This window comes from Drosophila innubila, assembly GCF_004354385.1.
Source record: "Drosophila innubila isolate TH190305 chromosome 2L unlocalized genomic scaffold, UK_Dinn_1.0 4_B_2L, whole genome shotgun sequence".
In the NCBI taxonomy this organism is placed as follows: domain Eukaryota; kingdom Metazoa; phylum Arthropoda; class Insecta; order Diptera; family Drosophilidae; genus Drosophila; species Drosophila innubila.
In genome coordinates this window covers 20295941-20318884 of record NW_022995372.1, presented here as the reverse complement: position 1 = coordinate 20318884, position 22944 = coordinate 20295941, and the positions used below count along the sequence as shown (strand labels likewise).

The window sequence follows — 22944 nt, the reverse complement described above, 5'->3', positions numbered from 1 at the left end:
GTTTATAGCTGTGGTTAATGGGGCAATTATTTTTTAAATTTAGATATTTATTTTTGACTAAGACGCTGGTTTTTTACCAGCATAAAAAATTTACATAAAACCCAACCGTTGCCGAATTAAGGTACTCAGTTCGTATTTTAATTGTGGAAATACAAGAAGTGTTCTCTTTCCGTTTACAAATTTACAAAAGAAATACATATATTTCAAGCAACATGACAGTAAGCACACCGCTAAATAAGTCAATATTATCAAATATTAAACAAGAAAAGCAAAATTGGAGTATTTTCTTACGTTATCTATGAATTTTTTAGTTCGAAAATGAGGTACTTGAAGCCCACAATGTCTACAGAGCTAAACATAATGAAGATTCATTGAAGCTAAGTGAAAAACTGTCAAATCTAGCCACCACTTGGGCTAAGGTATATATATTTTATAACGGATATATCCGAAAAGTTGTTATTAAGTATGGTACGGTATATAATTATGAATATACCATTAGAAACTATTGGCCAGCGGTGCCACGGAGTATAATCTAAATAGTACCTATGGACAGAACATCTATATGGCATCGTGTGCGGATCTGGCTGCCAAAGATGTAGTCGATGCCTGGTATAATCAAATCGATGCAAGCAATTGGAAAAATCCAAGTCAACCCGTTTGGAAGGGTTCCAAAGAGCTGGGCGTGGGATATGCTAGAAGGTAAGCAAACTTACAGAAATTAAAACTATTATACACTTCTTAATTTTTCATTTTTCTTTTTTACTCTCTAGAGGAAATACCATTTATGTTGTGTGCTACTATGATCCATCAGCCAACCATATGAGCATGTTACAAAATGCACCAAAGTGAATTTCGAGCATATTTTTTAAAAACCTTATTCCCTTAAATCTTTTTATAATTAATATCATATTAATATTTATATATATCAAAGCAGACTTGAACTAGGTTATATTTGCTGTTTTCATATATTTAATGCAATAGCAATAAGAGAAATCCAGATAACATTTATTTAGTTATTATAATATTTAATTTCTTATGCGGTATTTAACTTGCAAAATACTTGCCCCACTGTGCCTAGGAAGTCGCTAATGCCATGGTGTCTATTGCTATAGCCACATGTTTGACACATATTTACCAACTCTTATCAATTTAAAGACGAGCCCCCTTTTTGGTGTGCTGAACTCGTTTAAAATTTAATTTCAGAATTTTTTAAATAAATTGAACTATGTAGATACATATTTAACCGATTAAAATTAAGTTGGAAACATACTATACTGAGAAATGTTTTTTTTTCAAAAAGTTTTTCTTGTTTTTCTAAGCTTTTCACATCACTCGAAAATGTACACATTAAATAAACTGAAAAGAAAAATGTAAAATAAAGTTAAACAGCTTTATTTTAGTATTATTACAGTTATTCTAGATAGATACTTGTATAATTAAATATACAAGCTTATCTGAATGATATAAACAATATATAAATGTTTTGACTTAAAGAAATCCATCATGTTGTTCATGTTGAAGTGTGTAGTTATAATAGTTTCCTGTATAGTTTATAATAGTTGTGATATTTTTGTATAATTATTTAATTTATTCCTCATCGAATTTGTTAAGCACACCGATCTGCTTACGGATCGTATCCTCGATTTGTGCAAATAGCAAACTGTCCGCATAGCTGACATTCTTGTTCTCCACCTCGCCGGCGAGTATAGATTGACGCACTGCCTCCGCCTCATAGCGCATGGCCTCCGAGTTGCCATAATTGGTGGTATATTTACCCTTGGGAGGCAACCACTCCTTCTCCTTGCCATCAATGTCGATGAGTTTGTTGGGCGACCAGAAATCAATCAACTGCAACAACACGGAAAATTCATTGTCATTGTGCAAATGGATAATCAAGTGGTGGGATAAGATAAGGTGTAGTCTGTAAAGTCAGACCAATGCTGATAAGGAAAAGGCCCGAAGTCATAGCAATAGCCAGTCAATGGGAACGTGAACAAGTTATCTGTAAGAGACTCGAGGAGGAATGTGTTCAATTATCGTTGTTTGCTTACCGTCACTTGTCCCTTGCTGCCCTTGATCACAGCCAAGTTGTCCAGTTTCTCCTTGGAGGAGAAACGCATGCGAGCTGTGCGTCCACCGCTGTAGGTCAATGTGGCACTCACATCATCATCGATGCCCTCGGCATTTGTAGTGCCACTCGATTCAATTTTTTGTGGTGTCTCCTGGAAGGCCCACTGTGCCGCCTGAATGGTGTAAATCCCAAGATCATAGACGACTCCTCCGCCCAGCTCACGTTTCCTGCAAAGGCATCACTTTACAAACAATCTTCAATTATCTTGGGCAGCTGCAACTTACTGCAAACGATCGACATTGGCAAGTGGGAAACCAAAGTTGACCACCACCTCCTTGATCTCGCCCAGAGCGCCGGTTTGGATGAGCTGACGCACATGCTGATAGCTTGGGAAGAAACGTGACCAGACGGCCTCCATGAAGAAGCGTTTATTTGCTTTGGCTGCAGCCAGGATGCCCTCCACTTGCTTCTTGTTCATCGCCAACGGTTTCTCGCAGAGCACATGTTTGCCATGGTTCAGCATCAGCAGGGAGACCTCATAGTGCTGTGGATTCAGCACACCAATGTAGACCACATCTTGAAAGGCAGATAATATAAGATGGGAAACTAATAAATTCACTGTCAAATACCCACCCACATCCTTGCTCTTGGCCAGCTCCTGGTAACTCCCATAGGCTGTGGGAATCTCATGCTTCTTGGCAAACGCCTGAGCACGATCCTGAGCACGTGCAGCCACCGCAACCACCTTGTGATCGCTGGCTGGAAGTGTGCTCAAGGCAATAACAAAATCCTCGCTAATCTTGCCAGCGGACGCGATGCCCCAACGAATAAGTTTTCCCGACATGTTTAATGTTTTGCTAGCGATCTGTAAATGAATTCCAAGTTAGATTTACTGCTGGTTAAATATGAAAACTGTTGGCAACGAAACTGGAGCGTGCTATCAGCAGAGAGAGAGAGAGATAGAGAGAGAGGGTCTATCTGATAAGGTTGCATAGGTAGCACTTCAGTGTATATCTCAATGCCCTTTCTAAAGGGCATTTTAAAAGCAAACTAACTGCTTTTAACTATTGAAACGTAACGATTATAACAATAATTAAATTATACGATTATAACAAAATTAAATAATAGTGTAATTCAAATTATTTTTCGAAAATAATAAAATAAAAGCACAATTAATAATCTTAGTGCTCTCAACTATTGCAGCCTATTATATTAAATTTTGAAATATAAATTTTTTTCTTACTCATTTTTTAACTGTCATGTCTAGCTTTATTTTGTAAACATTTGCATAAATATTTAAATTTTTATTTTCAATTCACTAATAATAACAATCCGACTGCTTCCAACCAATTATTAAATAAAGTTACGATTTTTATAATCATACAAATTATTATTAGCCGTGAAAATTTAAAATAATAATTAAATTTAAATTAGTTTATACAAATAAATAAATATAATAATTATTAAATAATTTAATGCAAATACCCTTTGCAATTCCGGGGGAAAAAATGGTGTAGTAGTGTTGTGCAAAGTCATACTTAAAATAGACATATAGCATTAAAAACGCTACGATATGCCAAATATTTAATTAATACACAATAACATGTGTTTATGTTTATTTTTTATTTTTATAATTGAAAATGATAACAAAATTTATGTTAAATTTCCATTTATTTCTCATTAACTAATCTTTGAGTAGATAAATAACTAATCTTTCAGTAGATAAAAAAATAACGTATTTCACAACGATATTGAAATTGACCTCTGTGTTAGCACAACTTTAATGGGTTAACATTATATTAATCTATAAAGTGGATTGCTTATCGCGTAATTTACTAAACAAGCCCCTCCTTAAAACCAGGAATTTATATAAATGTACCTATGTGCATGTCGTGTTTACACGAAAACATATAACGTACAGAGAATACTACAGAGCTTTTCTTGCCATACATACACACATACATAATGCAACAGGTGCATCAGCAGTTACTTTCATACAAAAAAGTACTCTTGACAATTTTGATTAGTCCATAATATACAATCGTTTAAGCTTAATTCATATATTTATATCTACATTTAATGTACAAACATTATATTTTAAGGACCGCGTATTTTATAAGTCCTGTGTGACCTTGAGCCGTCAATTAATCCAACAGTTTTATAATTTAAAAGTACTACATATTTACAAGCTATCTGATCAAACTTACCCCGAAGTACTTCACCAATGTGCAGTGGAATTATTAGTGAGAATTAATGTACTAAAATCTTTCCATTTTAGCAGGCAGCCAGAGGTGCTTTTTAGAACAAAACAAAAACTTACAGCATTAACAGAGCCGTGGAAGTAAATAACATTTACAGTTGCTATAGTAGTCATTCACATGTATACGTTGCTCCACACTTGTCGAAGCCAGCGTAGAGCCACTCCACACTTGACGATTTTAGCCACTCAACTGGTTTGCCGCAGCCCTGGTAAAGGTACTGTGCGCGTTGCAAGTAAATTTTTGATTGTCTTGTTTTTGTTAACTTTGCTGCCATCTGTGGACCCGAGAACCATTTATATTGTATATCAAATTCACATTGCGCAACAGAACGCGCCTTGACTGAACGCAACGCTGTGCTATCGCGATTGAAAACATGTCCGAGCGTTCCAAAGGTGACGTGTCGTCGTCGTCGTCGCGCGTCAACAACAATGCAAACCGAATTGTTAAAAACCCATTGCTAAGCGCTTCTGTGACGGGTCTCACATTTGACGACTTTCCCAATAAGCCGCTCCTGTTGCCAGCAGCGCCTCCCGTGGTGCATGCACCGCCTCCGCAACCAACGAACGCTCTCATCGCTGGCATTCTCAATCGCGGTAAGTGTGTCAGCAGCGGCAGAGCAACAAAGAGAGTAAAGCAGTGAAAGAGAACAAAAGTTAGGGGTGGGAGTAAAAGAGAGAGAGAGAGAGAGACAGAGTTTAATTGTCACTTGTTGCTTCAATTTGTGACTGATAAGCTGTTAAAAGTTTTCTAGCATTATACCCCTTATTTGTAAAGCGATAGGGTATATTGTATGCATCGAAAAGTATGTGAATGCCCCATAAACCATTTAATTAAACGTACATTATCTAGCTATAGCTATAACTACAAGCATAATGTAATATAAGTATTCTTTTTGATGGTACATATTTTCTTTAATTATTGTCGATCGATCCACTAAATCGCATCAAGATCGTATAAATATAACGCCAGTTATTGCTATTTTAAATTTCAAATTTTAAAATACAACTAATATATTGAAAATCTTAATTCAGTAAGGGGTATCTTAAAGTCTGGGACTCGACTCAAGCGATCTTAGTTATTTGATTATGGGCAATACTTAAAATTCGTTTTGTTAGTTTATTTTGGTTTTAAACTATTCCATGCTGCGAGTGGAGTGTGATCGATACGTGGGCAGCTCCAACGACACTTTGCGTCGCCTGCAACACCAAATAATGCTCCAAATGAGAAGCACAATGAGCAGCAGCAACAGAATCGAGCCAAGACAAATGGCCGCAATGGCAGCTTCCGTTAAGACCACATCCCTGACATCGATGTTAATGCTGCGCTGATTGCCTGCCGCATCGTAAGCTGTTATGGCCACCTTGGGCTCACAGCACGAGGCCATGTAGGTGGCTTTCAGTGGCTCCGTTGTGCCAGCCGTGTAGTAGTTTCTATAAAACAGTCCATCTGGCGGAGTTGCCTGCAAGCGCAGCATACCCGACTGCCAATCCTGTGCGGTGACATCCAATGTCCAGAAACGATCGTTACAGCTCTGTCCATCATTTGATACGTAATCGCAACGATTGCCAAACTCCCAGGATAACGTGGGACCAGTTATGTCCTAAAAGACATAACTCTTTAGACTTGTGACACGTTTGAGGCTTACAACAAGCTCACCTGAGCCTCAAAGCTGGACGTCACCTTCAAGCTCAGCGCCATTGTGGCCGTTTCACGACCATAGCTGGTGAATGTGATTCTATCCGTTGTTCCTGTCGCTGTTCCCGCTGGCGCCAGCACCGTTAGACGCACAGTTCCCGTTTCATGTGCACGCAAGTTGAAACTACAATTTAATGAAATTATAAATAAATGATTCCCCATTAAAATTGTTACAGTTAAGGTCTTATGTTGATGCAAAATGTTTTGACTTAAAATGCATTTCTATTGGTCAAATATAATTAAGCTATCAAAAAAAAAGACTACAAAATAACTAATCTAGGAAACTTATAATTGGGCAATAGAAGTTGGAAAACTTGAATCATTAAATAAATATAACGTATATACAAAAAATAAAAATTTGGAAAAGATATTTTAAAGTCAATTATTATGAAAAACACAAATCGCTTTTGCTCACTTTCCCTTTTTTATTTTTCTTTAAGAATTTTTATTATTGATAAATCAGTGCTGCTTTTTGAGATATATTTGAAATTAATTCCCAGAAATATCTTACTGTATAGTAAAACATTGGAAAAATGCCCCTACAAATTGATCTTTTTTTGAATTTTCTAGTATTTGCTTCCTATTTTAAGTCTGATTCAGGGGTGCCCGAATCTCCATACACATTTGGGAGATTTTCGTTAGTTTTCGATTTCTGTGAAACACATTATTTAAGTATCTTTTGAATTTGTACTTGGGTATTTTTTGACTTGTGTAATTCTTAAAGAAAATTTCATATTTGAGCAAATAAAATTTTGTACAGATTGTGGAATTTATAGACTCACCTCGTTGGTGTGAGCTGCACGAGAAAGCGACGTTCGTCTGTCACCTGAACCGTTTGATAGACACGCTCTGCCCGCATATTGGTCACCTCGAATAGAAGGGTCGAGATTTGTCCTGGCGTGACCAGCAGCTGTGATTGTGTGCTAAGCTCAATTTTGGTGCCACAGCGTTGCAACAACATGGCATTAAGACTGGCACGTTGCGGTTCTCCCGTTGCAGCTGCAAACTGTGTTTGATTGAGACTCGTTGTCGGTTGCACAAGCTCCGTCTCCGAGAACGTTTCCACTTGGCTCTTGGGAGAGTCAACATCCTTCTCCAGCTTCTCCCGCGTTTCAGGGAACCTCAACTTGGCTGAAGAGAACAATCTGCGTTCGCTTTGCCCGTGTGAATAGTAACTATCGATTCGTTTAATGATATCACCTGGAAAATTGACAAGGGGAAACGTCAACATAAATGTGTGCATTCGAAAGGAACACGTATTTGTTGTTGCTCAAATGGTTGGCGTCAACAATCAATCCGTTTCGTTTGGTATGACGCTCTACTGAGCCGCTCTCAAGGTTGATACGGTTATCAGAGACCTCTTATCAACACAACAGAGCCACAGTTGGGTAGTCTACGTTGTTGTTGTTGTTGTGATGATACAAGCAACGCATCTAATAATTAAACATTCTCCTCAGTTGTATGCGTCAAGCGCGCTTGCCTAGTTTGCTGTATTTGCTTTATAAATATTAATTTGTGTTGTCTCTTTAACTCACCAAGAAAAACATCAGCTTTCCGTTCGGCGCGTACAAAAACATTGTATTTGTTGTTGGCCAATTGTGGCGTCAGTTGCAGCTTGAGGATTGTCGCTTTGCGCAGCTTGTGGAGCGGTACGTAGGCGTCCAGTTCATCATTGTTGGCATTTCGTGTGTCGTTCGTTGATTTGAATTTAACCAGTTTCTTTAAATTGATGTCTAAATGAAAATAAAATGCACAGCATATGTATAAACAAGTTAACAGGTTGCATTTTGCCATTCACTGCGCACGCGTGAACAGCTGTTCGCATTCAGCGTTACCACAACGAGCTGTCGAGCTGTTGTTTATGTTAAAGTCAGATCTAGCTCTAAAATAGCTAAGTTGGCTATTCAACGAACGAAAATTTAAATTTTAGTTCATGCAAATTTTAAAATGCAATAACTTTAAAATTAATTAACATTTTGATAAATAATTTAAAATTCGAAATTCGAAAAAAAATATATGTAAATTTTAATGAAGGTTTGAAGCTCGTCAGCCCAAGGGGACAAAAGTTAAAAATTGTATTGTAAAAAGAAAAAAAAATATCATAAAATCGAGAAAATTCTAACAAAAATTCCGCAAAAATTTACAAAATTCTAGCTTTAAAAATAAGAAAAATTTCAATTTAGTCAAATTTTCAAAGTTGCAACTAAATTTTTTTTTTGATTAAATTAGAAAAATGTTATGCAGCACTGGTCTGTTATTTGTGTTTTTTTTTTTTGTTGTTACACAACACACAAAGTGTGCTGTGAAAGGAAAACAATTCTGCAAAATACTTGACATAAAAACAATTGTTTCTCGTTGTGAAATCAAACAAATTATAAAAAAAAGCTGATGACGCCAAAGCGCTAGTCAAGCCGCGTTAAATGTACCTATAAAATTCACATGACACATGGCCAGAGGCATTAAAATATAAGTTTTAATTCGTGTCGCAGTTGTCGATTTTAGTCGGGCCACATTTGAGCTTGGCCATGACAATGGTCAAATGCATTTGAATGACTTTGTGTATGTATTTGCAAATATTTATATACTATTTAATATATTTGAATATTGCTGCACTGTGAATTTTTGGCAATTATTTAAACATTGTGAATATGTGTGTTGGCCTGTGTGTATCATACACCTGTTTGTTCTGTGTATTAGTTTTTAGATTTTGCAAACAGCTTGTTGCAATCTATTTAGTGTTGCGGCAGTCAAAAAGCGCAGATACTTCCCCATTGATTTGTACAAAAAATAGCGGTAAAAGTTGCCAGCTGATGTGGGTGTATGTGTGTGTGTGTGTGGGAGTGCGCGCTTTCGTTGAGTTTGTTCTCTCTCTCTCACTCTCTGTCGCTATCAGTCCTTAACTTCCGCAAGCTCTTCAAAGTGTTTATGGCGTATTTGTGTTTTGTAAATTGTGAAATAAGCAACATTTGCACTTTTAATAGATTGCCTAAAGAAATTGTTTTTAAAAATAAACTTGACTCACATAACAGAAATAACAAAAGTTCACAAGTCAACGAATTGAAATGAAAACCGCAATTTTAAAAGCACATTGTTCCATCGAAAGCATCTGTTTCACAAAAAGCTTTTGAGATAAGCTGGCGTTCACATGAAAATCTCAGCTAAATCCAGTTGAGCTTTGTTGAGTTAGAATCAAGAGTAGATTGTTCGTCAGTTCTTGACTCATAATTGCAAATTGTCTGGGCATTTAATCTTTTTAAATGCATATATAAGTCGATGATGAACTTTGAACACAAATACGTGGACATTGCTGTCCGGCTATTAGGCCAATTTAATAGCAATTAGTCAATAAGTATTGTTTTACCTAAAGGTTAGAAAGCAGTTACAATTTGTGCTGGATACAGTTGAGTTGCAAAAATAAATATAAAGGGTAAAATACTTACGCGCTGGACAAAAACAAAGAACAAAAGGTGCAAGATCGAGTTAAAATTGTGCTGGGTTTTTTTTTTTGAACTACGAGTACATTTAAAAATATTCCGAAAATTGTTTTGTTATTTTAAAATTTTGTTTCTAAACGCTTTTGCGGTATTTATTGTAGACCCTTAAAGCTAAACATTTATTACTTTTATTGTGTAAAACATTAAACATATATGTATATATCTGTATGTATATTTGAAGAAATTCTTTTGTACTACAAGTTAAATGTTAGGTTTGAGCATTAAGCTAGCGTTTTGGTTAAGGAAAGCGTTGGGGGAAGTTTTCTTTTTTCCTATTGATTTTGTCTATATACATAAGAAATTATAAGGAGGTGGTTAGTTAATATAGATCTTACAAGCTAAGCACATATAAATAAGTACAGTTGACTTTTGAGACATTTTACGACACTGGCTTTAGTAAGAGATAGATTTTAAGATAGAACAGAAAGAAGAGTGTGAAGAAGTAAATTAACATACAAGTATTTATATAGTTAGCTACAAAAAACGACTTAATTCGATGCTAGTCTAAATGTGGCATACATATAAGCGTGCCACAACATTGAAGATCCCTTATTGTTGAAACCCGTACACGCTGAGCATATACAGCACTACCATGAAGTGTACAACCCTGCTCTGAATTTCTTTTTACTTCTCGCTATTTCAACAACTTCAACTATTTGATTGGTTAGTACTCAGGAGTGAAATAGCTTGATTTTTATATGGTGTGTATGTGTGTGTGTGGGTGTGTGTATGTGTGTGGGTTAACTGTTGAACTAACCACCATTGGGTGTTGCCAGTGTGGCACGCCGCATGTTGGCATCGATGCGCACATGCAAACTTGATAGCGTTGTATCCACCGGCAGTTCCAATTCCTGTGAGCCTTGATACTCATCCGAGACGAGCGTTAACTGCAATTAGAAATTAGAGAAGATGTTTAACCACATTTGGTATTTAGTAGTAGTAATTGTTGGTGTTGTTATTGTTATGAATGTCGAGTTTCCTTTCTATAAACAAATTTGCCCTTCACTTTTCTTTCCGTAACCTAGTTTTGCACAAAGATGCAACATCATCAACAACAACAACAACAGAAGCAACAAGTCGCGTCGTGCTCTTGAGCACCTGCCCGAAAGGTAATCCAAGCCGATATTTGCGTCTCACTTGGCTGCTTGGGCAACACTTGCTGTTGTTGTTGTTGTCGCCACTTTCAATTTCAACACTTGGCAGCAGGCTAGCTATCTGGTTAAGCCCAACTAAGCTCCATCAGCCTTTTAATTACACTAATTACGATTGTTGTTTTTATACTCTTTTTGAGAGTATCTGAAATTTATCACCAAATGTGTAACGCATTAAAGTAGGCGTGGAGCACTCAATAAAATATATGTATTCTTAATCAAACAAGCTCTTTCGAGCCATGTTTCACTCTTTCTCTTAAAACTAGTCACTTAGTAAGAAAAACTTAAAAAATTTGTTGTATCTTAAAATTTCTTAATAAAAATGAACAGTTGTAAATTTGGTGTAGTCTTAAAAAAAATCCAAAATCAGGGGATAATATGAAAAACATTGCTTGTTCCTAAGGTATCTTAAAAAACAAATAATTTATACATTTTGGCCAAATTTGGTGACAATCGAGCTAATTTTCCAGATAAAAGTCTTTTGCATTTCTCAAAATATTTTACGATATATTGCTGTAGGGCATCAGATCTTCGGATTAAATATCTTTACTCTCTTGTCATATTATTACCGTATTGCCCGCTATGTGCTGTCCATGTTCGGTGCTCACAATGTGTATGATTTCGCCGCCAGAGCGTATGGCCACCTCGCCGAGTATGCCGCCCACAGCCTCCTCGGTTTCGTTCTCACTTGCGGAGCGTTCGCCGTACCACAGCATAAACAGCTGTAAGGATAGGAGAAGCAAAGAGATGACAATAGTGTCAGTGAGTTAATTGAAAGCGCCTTTCAAAGCTCTGTCAACTTACGCGTATACGCTTCTTTAGCAGCGTTATGGCCGCATCCTGAACAATTTCTGTGTGCGGTGGTATTACAGCCGTCGAGATGAAAATGGCACTATCGTAGGGTACTAATTCGGCGGCCTGTAACACGCCCACAAAAGCATTGCCGCCCTCGTGCTCCTTGGTGCTGTTCAGACCCGCGATGAACTCGCGTGTGTTGTTGAAACTGAAAGCAGAAGGCACACCTGCAAAGAGAAGCAACAATGTTATCAATTTTCGAAACGGTACCTCATACGAATTTCGAATATTTGTTTAGGAATTAAATAAAACAAAGAATACAAATTTAGGAGACCAAAATAAGGATAAATAAATTAATAATAAAGTGGGGAAATTCAACATAGAATATTAGTTAGAGTACAAGAACTCGGCAAGTTTAAATTAAAAAAAAAACCATTCTGAGAACACGCCAGGGAAAAACCGGTTTGACAACCGTCTTATATCGCTACTTCAATTTTACAACGAAGATTAAGAAAAAGATTATATTGGAATATTTAATATATCGCTCCAAATTAATAAAATATGGAGCCTTTTTGATTCTTGATTTTTTATTTAAATGTTTTGACAACATGATAAGTCTTCTTGCTGGTTCATATTCTTTTAATTAGTTTTGAAACTTGGCAAAAACTTTTAATTTTGGCTTTTTCCAATTTTTGTCTTCCAAGTTTTGGTATTCGTAGTTCGAATTATTATTCGACTTTCGTGTAGAGGAGTCAATTGAACAGATCTACTTACCAGATGCATTCAGTGTGACCAGCACAATTTTGATGTTGATATTCTTGTCCTGCAGCGCATCAATGTACAGACGTTTGGCCTGTTCCAATGAGGCAGCTGAGGGATCCACAATGACGGCCAAGGGCATGCGAATGTAAACATCCTTGATGTAGTTGCGCAGTTGATCCGCAGGCAACAACTCTGGCTTGGTTAGATGTATATGCTTCGATTGTTTACGTGGCGCTGGCGTTGTTGTTGTTGTGGTTGTTGATGTTGTGGTTGTTGTGGTTGTAATTGTTGCTGGCGCACTGGTGGCCAAAATGTTGGGTGTTAGTGTGGGCCAATTATCAAAACCGCCAAAACGCGACTGAAACACTGGATAAGGCGCTTCTGTTGTTGTTGATGTTGTTGTTGTTGTTGCTGCTGCTGCTGGTGGTGCTATGGTTTTCATGGTACGATGTTCCTCATTGTCGATCTGATCATCGTAGTAATATTCATCGGAGTTGGCCTTGAAGGGCTTCGCATTGTTGTGCGTGGGCAGTTGTTGAACGTGTGCCTGCGGCTGTGCCGGCTGATCATGATAGCTGACCTCCTCTTCGTGCTCCACTGGCTGTGTTTGCTGCTCCACCGTCACATCTTCTTCGGCATAGTCGCCGCTTGGCACTTGGGGGAATCTTTCCGCTTTGGCCTTGCGCACATACTCGGGTACGGTTGTAGTTGTGGCTGTGGGCAATTCCTCATGCTGTCCTTGGGGTTCCTCCGCCTGCTCCTCGTCATAATAGTATTCCTGTGAATGATTTGCTGGCTTCTCCATTTTTTTCCCCTGCTTCTGTGTGGGCGCATCTTCCATCACCTCAGCCGCTGTATTCTCGTCCTGCTCGGTGACTGATATTGCAGCTGTGGGCAAAGGTGCTTCAGTAGCCATCGCTGCCACCTTGACTGTGGTTGCATCCAGCTGTTCCATGGAGGGCAGCATGTTATCCGTCAGATTCGATTGATTGGAAGTGTCATAGCCTTCGATGCTATTGCCTTGATTTTGCTTGTCAGCTTCCAGATCCGCTTCCTGTTGAGCTGGCTCATAGATATCATCGCCTTCTCCGTTACCTCCACTTATAATGTCGCCAGCCCCGCCATAATCCTCGTCTTTGGCCTCCACCTGGATCTGCAGCAGCGCAAGTAGCAGCAGTCCAACAATCCAAAGACTCGTCCGCAGTATCATTGAAATGGAATCTGTTATATTTCGTTTGATCAAGACTTCTTCGTATGCTTATCTTTTCCTCCAAGGAATCTGTAATCAAATATAACAATAAATCAATCATCATTTTTCGAAAGCAAACCAAAAAGAGTTTTGATTGATTGCCACTCTTTAAGTTGACGCAATTATCAGCTATTATTATAATTATGGTTGTTATTATTTTTGTTGCTATTATTTCGCTGAAATTGCCGTTATTTTTATAAGTAGTTTCGACACTTTCGCAATGCGTAAAAGTGAAATGTGTTTACAATTATTTGATTCTGTTATTAAAAGCAGTTTAAATAATTATCGATAATGGACCAAAAAAAAAAAAGAGGAAAAAGAACTGACATTTGCAAATAGGCGAAGCATAAATACCCTTAATTGATTTTAATACAAAATAGTTTTAAATATACATATTCGAATTAATCGATCAAATTTTTCTTAATTCGAGGATGAAAACAGTTTTGCATGCAAAATATAATGAAATATTAAATTGAAAAAATAATTACGAATTTAAGCTTTAATTTGGTTTTTTTTTAATTTGATTGAAGTCGCTATTTTTTAGCAAAAGGTTGTTTTATAGAAAATAATAAAAGCTTGATTAATTAGGATTGTCTTTCATGAAATAAATACATTTAAAGATTTTATGAATTCGGCATTTTCCCAAATAACAGTACCTGTCAAAAGTATAATGCTCTATGTAAGGGTATAACAAAAAAGTTAATGATTTCACATAATGATATACTATTAATATTTTTAAAAAAATAATAAATTGTGGGAATTTTTGACACGTGTTGAAAAATAGTTTTATAATTAACAAAATGTTTATAAGGGGAACATTTAAATAAGATGCGGAATGGCAAACAGAAGGTCTAAAGATCAGAGATTAACACTGGAAAGGTGAGATATTGTATTTTATTAGACAAAGTTTAGCTCACAATGACAGATAACAATTTAGCTTACAGGGTATTTTCATAAACATCACTTTAATGCAATACTAGGCTTTGCTATTGAAGCTTATTATGTGGGAAAAAATGCGCTTACCACGCATAAAACTTGATAAACTGCCAGACAAAAGTCATGTTCATAGACATGACTCAATGTAAAACATGAAAAGCGAACGAACGTTAAATACAAAAACAAAACGAGGTATTAAATTAAATGTTAAAAAAATTCATAAATTTGCAAAATGTTGTATGTACAAAAATGAGCTAGGGAAAAGTTTTCTTCGCAAAAAACTTAATAAAACATAATAATAAATGGCAACAGTAGCTAAAGCAATCGAAAATACCCTTAATAAATCGAGTAGCGCATTTGAAACGTGTATAAATGGATTGTTGAACAGAAAAACAAACAAATCAAACATATGGTCAAGGTTTTCGGCAGTTTTTTTTAAGTCTTTTTTATTTGTCGAAACCTGCTGCAGCTGAGGAAAACGAAGAACAGGCGGCAACTTTTGAGCCGTTGACATTAGCAAATGAGCAAAGCGTGAGACGCACAAACTGCAGCAACAACAACAACACTAACAGCAGTTACAACAACACTAACAGCAGTAAAAACATTGACAACTTCTTTATGAAGACACATGTGTATGCATGTTTTTATTAGGCCCAATAGAGCCACAGCTATAATAATAATAACTAAGTACAACTGATGCATGCGCTTGATTAAAGTTGGCAATTTGAGGTTTTTATACCCTGTAAGCATTAAAAATTTAAAAAAAAGAGGTATACGGTCAAAAAACATAATGCTAAAATCTTTTTGAACACATTATTGTCGTATGAATGAATGACTTTAACCTATTTAAACCCAAGTGCAACAGGCAAGACATTATTTTACATACTGTTTAAAGTATATGAAAATGAGACAGACAGATAAAGGCATTTGATAAATTCTAAAAGTTCTGTAAGCATTATAAACAATTAAATAAAGAAAAAATCCAGAGAAAATTATAATTTGGAGTAGAAGAAAGTATAGGATTGCAAAATGTTTGCCTATAATTGCACAAACTTCTATGGTATCAACGATTCGATCACTCTTGTCTTGCTATTCTCACTTGATGATTTTTGCCTTCGCATTTCCAATGCTGTTTCGCTCAATTTGCTCAACTTTTAACATTCAATTAACTAAATGCAATTAGCACTTGGATAACGCGTCATGCCAACACTAATACCTACACATGATTACATGTGTTTTTCAATATATATATATATTTAAACATACAACTCTAAGATTTATTTCTTTTTTTTATTTGTATTATTATTTTATGAATGCATTTTGCGTTTATTGGTTTGACTTGAGTTTGCATAGCATCTTGTTTGAATAACAAATTAGCAACAAATCAATTTGAATGATTGATTTCTTGGCTCATCAGTTGTTGTTTAATATTGTTGTTGTTGTTGGTGGTTTTTTTTTGTCTCGTGATGTGTGTGCAACAACGTGGTCAACTCCTTCTCCCAACGGTTGCCATTAATTAACGATATGCAAAAACAAAAACAATAAAATTAAAATGTATAATAAATAAATCTACACCGAAAAAGCTGAAACGTTAAGCCGCTGTTTATTTGTTGTTGTTATTTACCCATATACAACAACAATAACATAGACAAGATATGGAAATAAATTAAGTTAAAATATTCTGCGATCGTTTTTCTCTTTTTTTCATTTTGGCAGCTGCGCACGACGCGCTTTTATTTTATTTTTTGAATTCGAAAATTGATTTGTAGATTTTGGAGGCGTTGCAAGGTCAATGCGTGTATCGTGTAGCCGGTTCGACAGAAGTTTGAAGATCGCAGAGAAGAGTGTAGAATTGATTGCAATTACCATGACACCAAATTCTTCGATTTAATTGAGAATCTGTGAAATGCAGTTATGCTTTCAATTGTCACGTACGTGTGTCAACTTTCCATTTATCGATATAATCAAATTTTTACTTTATTCATTCATAAATGTAGAGCACATGAGTCAAACATTCTTCAACATGAGCACGTAATTCTTGCTTCGATAAAAGCTAATATTATCTATCTAAAGTTCATGTTTCCGCTTTTCTAATCCGTCAGGTAATTATCCGACTTTATTTACTTTGCTTTATATATGTTTTATATGTAAATGATTAAAAGTGTTCCGTCAAGCTTGTTTTGTTAAAGTGTAAAATCCGTTGATCACATTGCTAATTGTCGGTCATGCAACTCATTTTGACACTTGCAATCAGTTTGCAATCAACAAAATGATTATTATAATCTCCTCTAGTCAATGGGATACGATACCCTTAGCGTTTGAAAACCACTTTTTATATAAGAAAATACTGACTTTCTGTTGTTTTATAAATGGAGAAAATTAAACTCTCATTAAAAATCACTACAATTAACTGCTTAACTAATTTGTGACAAAGCCTTAAACTAATAATTAAAAAGTCCTAAGTTTGACAATTTATAGTTAAGATTATACAAATATCTGGAAATGTATTCAGACCCAAAATTCCCTTAACTAATTTATCTTTATCTAATTCTTAAATGATCCAGACAACTCTTAATTAAATAATTTTGAAATTGCCTACGTGCCTTTTTTAAAGGCCAATCCGCGGGTTTCTCTTCATAATTATGAAATATTCGTGCTCGTCTTAATTAACAAGAACATCATGATGTTAACTCTGACATCAATCAGAGATCTCAAAATATCACTTTTCAAATGTTCAGTTGACGGGAGATTGTTAATTCTGCGAGTACACATAACCAACTGAGCAAACTGAAGCTAAAAAGTGTTAGCTCAGTGAGTAATTTGTTAATTTGTTTATTATTCTTTAAAGGCAATTTATTTTTAAATTATAAAAAAGAGATACAAAGTGAGGGAGAGTATTAGGGGATAACAGGCTGTGTCAGTTCATCAATCAGCAAACGGCAGCTGATATTTGAAATTCTATAAACAAATTAAAAACGCGCAGCCATTTGCAATTATACGAGTTCCCAGCGGGGTGGAGAAGCTGTGGCCAGGGAGGAAACGTTAAAGGGGGGACGCTATATAATTCACATAGCGCGTAAGCATTTGAGATATGGGCTATGATTTTTTATATCACTTGCTTGGCGTTTTTTACGGCACGACAAATTAATGAAAAATAATTGCAAAAATTATAAATTCAAATTGCGTTTTGTACACTTTTGTTGTAATTTTTTTAAGCTACCCTATGTCAGGGGATTCAGGGATGTAATTAAAGTGTGTTTTCAATATTCAAAGCATTATGATAAAAAAATTAAATTATTTTGATATACTTGCCAAGATTTATACAAATTATTAATATTTATATATAAAAAATTATATATTTTTTTTTTTGGTTTTTGTAATAATCATGAGGAACTTAAAGTTTTTTGACGTTTGCTTAATAAAAATGATTAACTAGCATGCTAGACAGTTCTTAACTTCAGTCAATACACAGTATACCAACTGGAAAGAGTTTACAGAGCCTTTTTCAGCTTAAGTTCCCAGTAGTCTAAGTATAAGCTATTTACAGGGCATATGCCGATCGTTCAATTTAGCAGTATACGAAAATTGAGTCCATTTGAAACGCAAACAAGACAAAATGCAATTTGCAATAAAAAATGCACTCGAATTGTGGCAGTTGTGTTCTGTAGACGTTTCAGAGACCCTTCAGATTAAACCCACGCGCCGTTGTCGTATTTTTGTTATTGTTTTTGTTGTGTTTCAGCTTTGTTGTTGTTGTTTTGACATTGAAATTGCAGCAATTTTGCAAATGATTTATTTGATTTTGGTTTATCGATGCTAAATTTGTTTATATTATTTTCGTCTTTGATTTATATATATTATATGTATATATTTAAATTTGTAGAATTTTTGTTCGATTTGCAATGTGACATTTAGCATTTTAAGCACACAAATTCTTTGTTTTATTTGTTGATGTTGTTTCTTCTCCTCTGTCTCTCTATCTCTCTCGAATTTCTTATACTACTTGCCTCAGTTTTGTTTGCTTCTTATGCGACTTCTTGTTGACGTGGCGAACTGGACGTTTATTGTATATATTGCATATATTAGCAATAAATAGCGAGTATTATAAATAATTAAGTTTTTGAAAGTATGGATATGGATAGTTGGTGGAACGAACGGTTCAGACGTTCGTCGTTCGGCAAACAAATGACTTAGGCAACGAACTTGTTTTTGCGTCTGGACTTTTTGTAGTATATAAAAATAATTATATATAAAAGTTTATTTTTATATTGTATATTGAACTTAAAATATGTAAAACGATTGCACTTTATTTATGCTTTTTGCGCACTTCTTTGCATTGTTTATGAATTGAGGATTATGCAAAGCAACAGCAACAACAACGCCAACAATTTTACCAACACAAATTTAATCACTTGCACTTTGTGCAGTCTTTTTACCATACGTGCCGTTGTTGTATTGTATTGATTAACCCGTTTAAATGTACACTTTTTTGTTGCTGTTGTTATTGTTGTTTATTTAGTAGCGACACACACGTTGCGTGTTGTATTGTTTGTTGTTGTTGAGCTGTGTTCAACACTTGCGGCCGCGACAACGTCTCAAATGAAACTGAAAGCAAAAACAGAAACCGCGACCAACCATCAACCGAAACCAACTCAGTTCAGCTCAATATTTAACTTGACTCAACTTCAAATGCTCGCACAGCAGCTCAGCTCTGCTGACGCTAACGCTGACGCCGACGCTGCTGCTTGCGTCAACGTCAGCGCCTCAGTTTCGTTTGCTCTGTTTAGTTGGAATCTTAAGAGCGTGATGCTGATAAAGTGACAACGTGCTGGCCCCCAAATCTGAATAGGCGCCATGTGTGGGTTTTTATTTAGTATTATTGGTGTTTTTAAAATATATCAACTAAGAACATCTTATTAGAAAGTCTTAAACTTAAAGATACTCAGTAATTTTGATAATTACTGCTGAATTGTAATTGATTGATATTAATGTTAATTACCATGACAATTTCTAATTTTTAGAATGATTTAAAGTTTTAAAAATTGGTGAATCAAGTATCGGCATGTAAATTTGCAAGATATCTTATTATTCTAATACTACTTCTACTTCTAAAACCACCAATACTTTTACTGCATCTTCTACTTCAACTACCACTGATACTTCTGCTACTACTCCAACTACTGTAAGTAATGCTACAACTTAATTAGGAGTACTAGCGACTACTAAATTCTTCACAGCTTCTTTTACTACCGATCTACTAGTGCAACACCTACTACTACTACAACAATTACTACGAGTTCTGCTAGTACTACTACTTCAAATTCTACGTTCTAAATCTACGTCTGCTACTACTAATACTGCTACTCATTTTTGACACTACTAAACTAAATTTTTTTCACCGATTTGCTTTATTTTAATGTCTTTTTTAAGTTCTTTGCACGTTGACCTTTTTATTTGTTGCTGTGATTGAGCGCGAGCAAAACAAATAATAAAATATTGTGTAAATAATGCTCAACTGGTATCATCAAAATTTATGCCGAAATAATGCGCAAGGCGAACTGAGGTCTGTCACTTCTCTCTATATAGGAGGAAGTTCGTCTACCTAAAACCGCCAAAGTGGATCGTGTTGCGAATTTAATATTGTTGCTCTGCTCCGGTCAGTCTGCCTCATAAAACTCAGAAACATGTCCGATATCATCGATTAGCCTATCAACAAAAAATAAAAAACAAAACGAACTAAAATTAATATAAATACATGCGGAACTGCTTGACAAAATTGAATTGAAAGTTTGTTTAAATTTTATGCTTAATTGATGTATATTCCTTGGACTGCAGTTTTTAAGGGAATGTTCTTTCTTTCTTAAAAATTTCTCTGCTATTAAAATTGCATTTGTGGATTGTTAATTGTAGTGTTGGCGTTTCAAGGTTTATTCAATGTTGTTTGTCTTTTTTGTTTGTTTCAAAAACTAATGCGCTAGCAAAACGGGGTGAGACATTTTTATAAGTAATTTTTATTCTTTTGTATATATATCACGAGACACTAAAAAAAAAGACAAAACAACATTTTTAGGCTACCCTGTGCTATTGAAAATAGTAAAGAAACGGTATAATCACTTTCTGGAAATGTCTGCAATATGAAAAGAGTTAAGTAATAAAGCCAGATAACTGATACTCTTAGGAATCTCTGGAATAAGGATATGTGTTTATGGCTACTATAAAGTTAGGGTGTCACCTAGTCGTTCACCTTGCTACTTTTACGATAATGTTATTGTTGTTTTTGGTAAGCCTTCTTTTTTTAGGTTGTGCGCTTTTTAAGTAAACTTGTTGCTGCCTTTCTGACAAGAACAACAAAAACAAGCTAATGTGTCTCAGTCTCATCTGCTTTTTGGGCACAATTTTGTTGTTATTGTTGTTGTGTTTTTCTAAATTGTCTTTTCCATATAAAATCGTGTGCGTTATGACCTACGTGCGTTGCCCGAAGCTTCCTCAAATGTGCCAAATAGTCTTTGTCTTTGGAATTGTGGTTCGTTGAATTTTTTTATTGCAAATGTACCATTTTTTTTTTTTATCATTTTCTTTATTGTGTTTATGGCATGTTGGACAACTCGTTTTGGACCCATTCCGGTTGAAGGACACACTCTACTAACGGTTTTCGTAACATAGTGGGCAATTTAAACAAGTTTATAAAAATAATTTGCAAAACTTAAAGGATTTTAGATTGCCTCAAAAGTTATCCATATTCTATACATATGGGAAGAATCTATCTGCAAATTTGTTATTTTTCCACTTACTAAGACCATAGACAGAGCAAACAATAAGAGTATGAAATGTCATTATAAGCTGTTTAAGAGTTTATATAAAATATTTAAGATCAAGTAAATTCACTGATATTTTACGCTCTATTACTCATTTCGTTTTGTTTTTTTTTTTTGGTTTTTTTTTTCAATTTTTGAGAATTTATGCAGCTCACGCAATTTTCATGCATTTCGTTCGCTTTCGATATATTTATGCAATTAATTTGGGCTTTGTTGCTATTGTATTTCTTTTATTTACACAATTCGTTTCTTGTTTTTTTTTTTTTTTGGTAAAATGGGAGTATATTTGCATATTGAAATTAAACATTTGGCAATCGACTCGTGTATTTCGAGAGTATAAATCTGTCTGTTTGCCATGATGACTGTATTTGAAAACTCATACACACACTCACACTCTCTTTTAGAGGGTCCAATTCCGTTTGAATCCAAGTGCTAATCAATAAAAAATTACCAACTTGTTGCGTTTTTTGTTTGCGGCCAATAAACTGTGTATTCCCACTTGAAATTGGTGCAAGTTCGTGCAAGTCACGATTATGTGGTTTGGTTATATTGTATATTGTAACGGATACGTTAATATCCTGTTGTAGGTGGACGCACTACACTTGACACTTCTACGCGGAGTTAAGAGAAGCGAACTACTAAAATAAAGTTCCCCAATTACACGCCCTTTTGTACTTTAGCCCGATTGAACTTGGGCGTTGAGTGTGACTTATGAATTGTTCAAATATTTAACAATTGGTTGCAAACGGACGTTTAGACAATGCGTTTTTTATGGTGCAAATATGGCGCACCCCCACTGACATAGTACTCGTATTATTGATAAGATTATACGAATACTCGTAGTCGTTCATAAGAATCTACATTGGAATTACCAATGGAAATGCCTGTCTCAAATGCGTCACAAGGCCTTCCATATGTTTTTGGGAGTTGTACTGAAACTGGGCGTGGACACTTGCTTGGCTTTGTCTAAACTCACGTAATTAGCATTGGCTGACATTTGCTGGAATAACCCCGATGACATGCCGAGGACTTGGGCAATGAAGCCCTCAAATTAAGCATTTCACTTGAACTCGCTGCTACCTGAGTTTGTTGTCTAAGTCTTTTGTTTTCTCATGCCCTATGACACTTTATTTTGAGTATTGTCACTTGATAAACGTGTTTGTCGAACATTAAATATGGTGTGGAATGTGCTAGACAAAAAATAATTTTATTTTTAGGGAAAATTACTTGTAGCTGTGTTTGAAATATATGTAAATTTTTCTCAGAAAACCATAGAGCGGTGATTGTAAGTTTTGCTGATAACTGAATAAAATACTAACAGAGAGTGTCATCTTATGTTATATAATACTATATAATTGTTTGGATGAATAATGGTTCATGCTACTTTTCATTGAATTAATTAATATTCAGGCGCTATTTACAATAGGTAATTGGTTTTCTAGATCACCTTTTGCTTAATAACGCGAGGCCTTAGCGTAACTGCTTTATAGGAAATTTCCTAATTACCAATTCCATCTTAAAGATACTTTAAAAGGCAGAGAGTACCAACAAATTCAATATAGTTAATAAAAAGCGAATTATTTAATTATTATCATAGCAATACACGTAAGTATATAAATGATTCGACAACATTATAAAATTATAAATAATCAAAATACCATTGCCCATTTTCTTTAAGCCGTTGTTGTTGCTGTCGTTGTTATGTGAAGTGGCTA

General features: G+C 35.3%; 4 protein-coding genes across 9 annotated transcripts in view; 2 read left to right on the top strand and 2 right to left on the bottom strand.

The window, feature by feature from the left end:
• The first annotated feature begins 14 nt into the window (after window positions 1-14).
• On the top strand, window positions 15-1262 carry LOC117779624 (Golgi-associated plant pathogenesis-related protein 1-like). The gene is made up of 4 exons (XM_034615885.1): window positions 15-218; window positions 312-419; window positions 500-699; window positions 771-1262. Exons 1-4 carry the CDS (start codon window positions 213-215, stop codon window positions 847-849), a joined length of 393 nt encoding a protein of 130 aa, XP_034471776.1. The 5' UTR covers window positions 15-212; the 3' UTR covers window positions 850-1262.
• Window positions 1263-1534: 272 nt separating this feature from the next.
• LOC117779623 (trans-1,2-dihydrobenzene-1,2-diol dehydrogenase) lies at window positions 1535-4295 on the bottom strand. The gene is made up of 5 exons (XM_034615884.1): window positions 4279-4295; window positions 2705-2936; window positions 2356-2647; window positions 2052-2298; window positions 1535-1848 (listed from the first exon to the last, which is right to left on the bottom strand). Exons 2-5 carry the CDS (start codon window positions 2913-2915, stop codon window positions 1588-1590), a joined length of 1011 nt encoding a protein of 336 aa, XP_034471775.1. The 5' UTR covers window positions 2916-2936; window positions 4279-4295; the 3' UTR covers window positions 1535-1587.
• A 206-nt stretch (window positions 4296-4501) lies between these two features.
• Window positions 4502-22944, top strand: part of LOC117779617 (nascent polypeptide-associated complex subunit alpha, muscle-specific form) — a 28257-nt gene continuing 9814 nt past the window's right edge. For 2 of the 4 annotated variants that reach the window (XM_034615871.1, XM_034615870.1), the window contains exon 1: window positions 4502-4925. In XM_034615871.1, coding sequence (XP_034471762.1) covers window positions 4706-4925 — 220 coding nt within the window. In that variant the 5' untranslated portion in view covers window positions 4502-4705. The remainder of the gene's footprint in view (window positions 4926-22944) is intronic. The other 2 variants (XM_034615872.1, XM_034615869.1) reach the window with 2 other exon arrangements.
• LOC117779620 lies at window positions 5457-21881 on the bottom strand. 3 transcript variants are annotated; one of them, XM_034615879.1, is made up of 9 exons: window positions 21681-21881; window positions 12242-13508; window positions 11477-11694; window positions 11242-11394; window positions 10279-10408; window positions 7563-7760; window positions 6810-7227; window positions 5989-6151; window positions 5457-5932 (listed from the first exon to the last, which is right to left on the bottom strand). In XM_034615879.1, the coding sequence occupies exons 2-9, from the start codon at window positions 13437-13439 to the stop codon at window positions 5465-5467; spliced, it is 2946 nt and encodes a 981-aa protein (XP_034471770.1). In that variant the 5' UTR covers window positions 13440-13508; window positions 21681-21881; the 3' UTR covers window positions 5457-5464. The 3 variants fall into 3 exon arrangements, with proteins under 3 accessions (XP_034471770.1, XP_034471768.1, XP_034471769.1); XM_034615877.1 differs by having other exon boundaries at window positions 21685-21881; XM_034615878.1 differs by lacking the exon at window positions 21681-21881 and adding an exon at window positions 18422-19058.

What these genes read in the sequence shown, in the direction of transcription:
- LOC117779624 (XM_034615885.1), top strand. An exon ending in TAGCCACCACTTGGGCTAAG is followed by an intron (nt 420 to 499) that starts GTATATATATTT and finishes ATATACCATTAG; the next exon opens with AAACTATTGGCCAGCGGTGC. An exon ending in GGCGTGGGATATGCTAGAAG is followed by an intron (nt 700 to 770) that starts GTAAGCAAACTT and finishes TTTACTCTCTAG; the next exon opens with AGGAAATACCATTTATGTTG.
- LOC117779623 (XM_034615884.1), bottom strand. Translation starts at nt 2,915, where the DNA reads ATGTCGGGAAAACTTATTCGTTGGGGCATCGCGTCCGCTGGCAAGATT. An exon ending in GGCCAAGAGCAAGGATGTGG is followed by an intron (nt 2,648 to 2,704) that starts GTGGGTATTTGA and finishes CTGCCTTTCAAG; the next exon opens with ATGTGGTCTACATTGGTGTG. An exon ending in GCAGCAAGGGACAAGTGACG is followed by an intron (nt 1,849 to 2,051) that starts GTAAGCAAACAA and finishes GTGTTGTTGCAG; the next exon opens with TTGATTGATTTCTGGTCGCC.
- LOC117779620 (XM_034615879.1), bottom strand. Translation starts at nt 13,439, where the DNA reads ATGATACTGCGGACGAGTCTTTGGATTGTTGGACTGCTGCTACTTGCG. An exon ending in GAAAGCTGATGTTTTTCTTG is followed by an intron (nt 7,228 to 7,562) that starts GTGAGTTAAAGA and finishes TCAATTTTCCAG; the next exon opens with GTGATATCATTAAACGAATC. An exon ending in GTGCAGCTCACACCAACGAG is followed by an intron (nt 6,152 to 6,809) that starts GTGAGTCTATAA and finishes ATTAAATTGTAG; the next exon opens with TTTCAACTTGCGTGCACATG.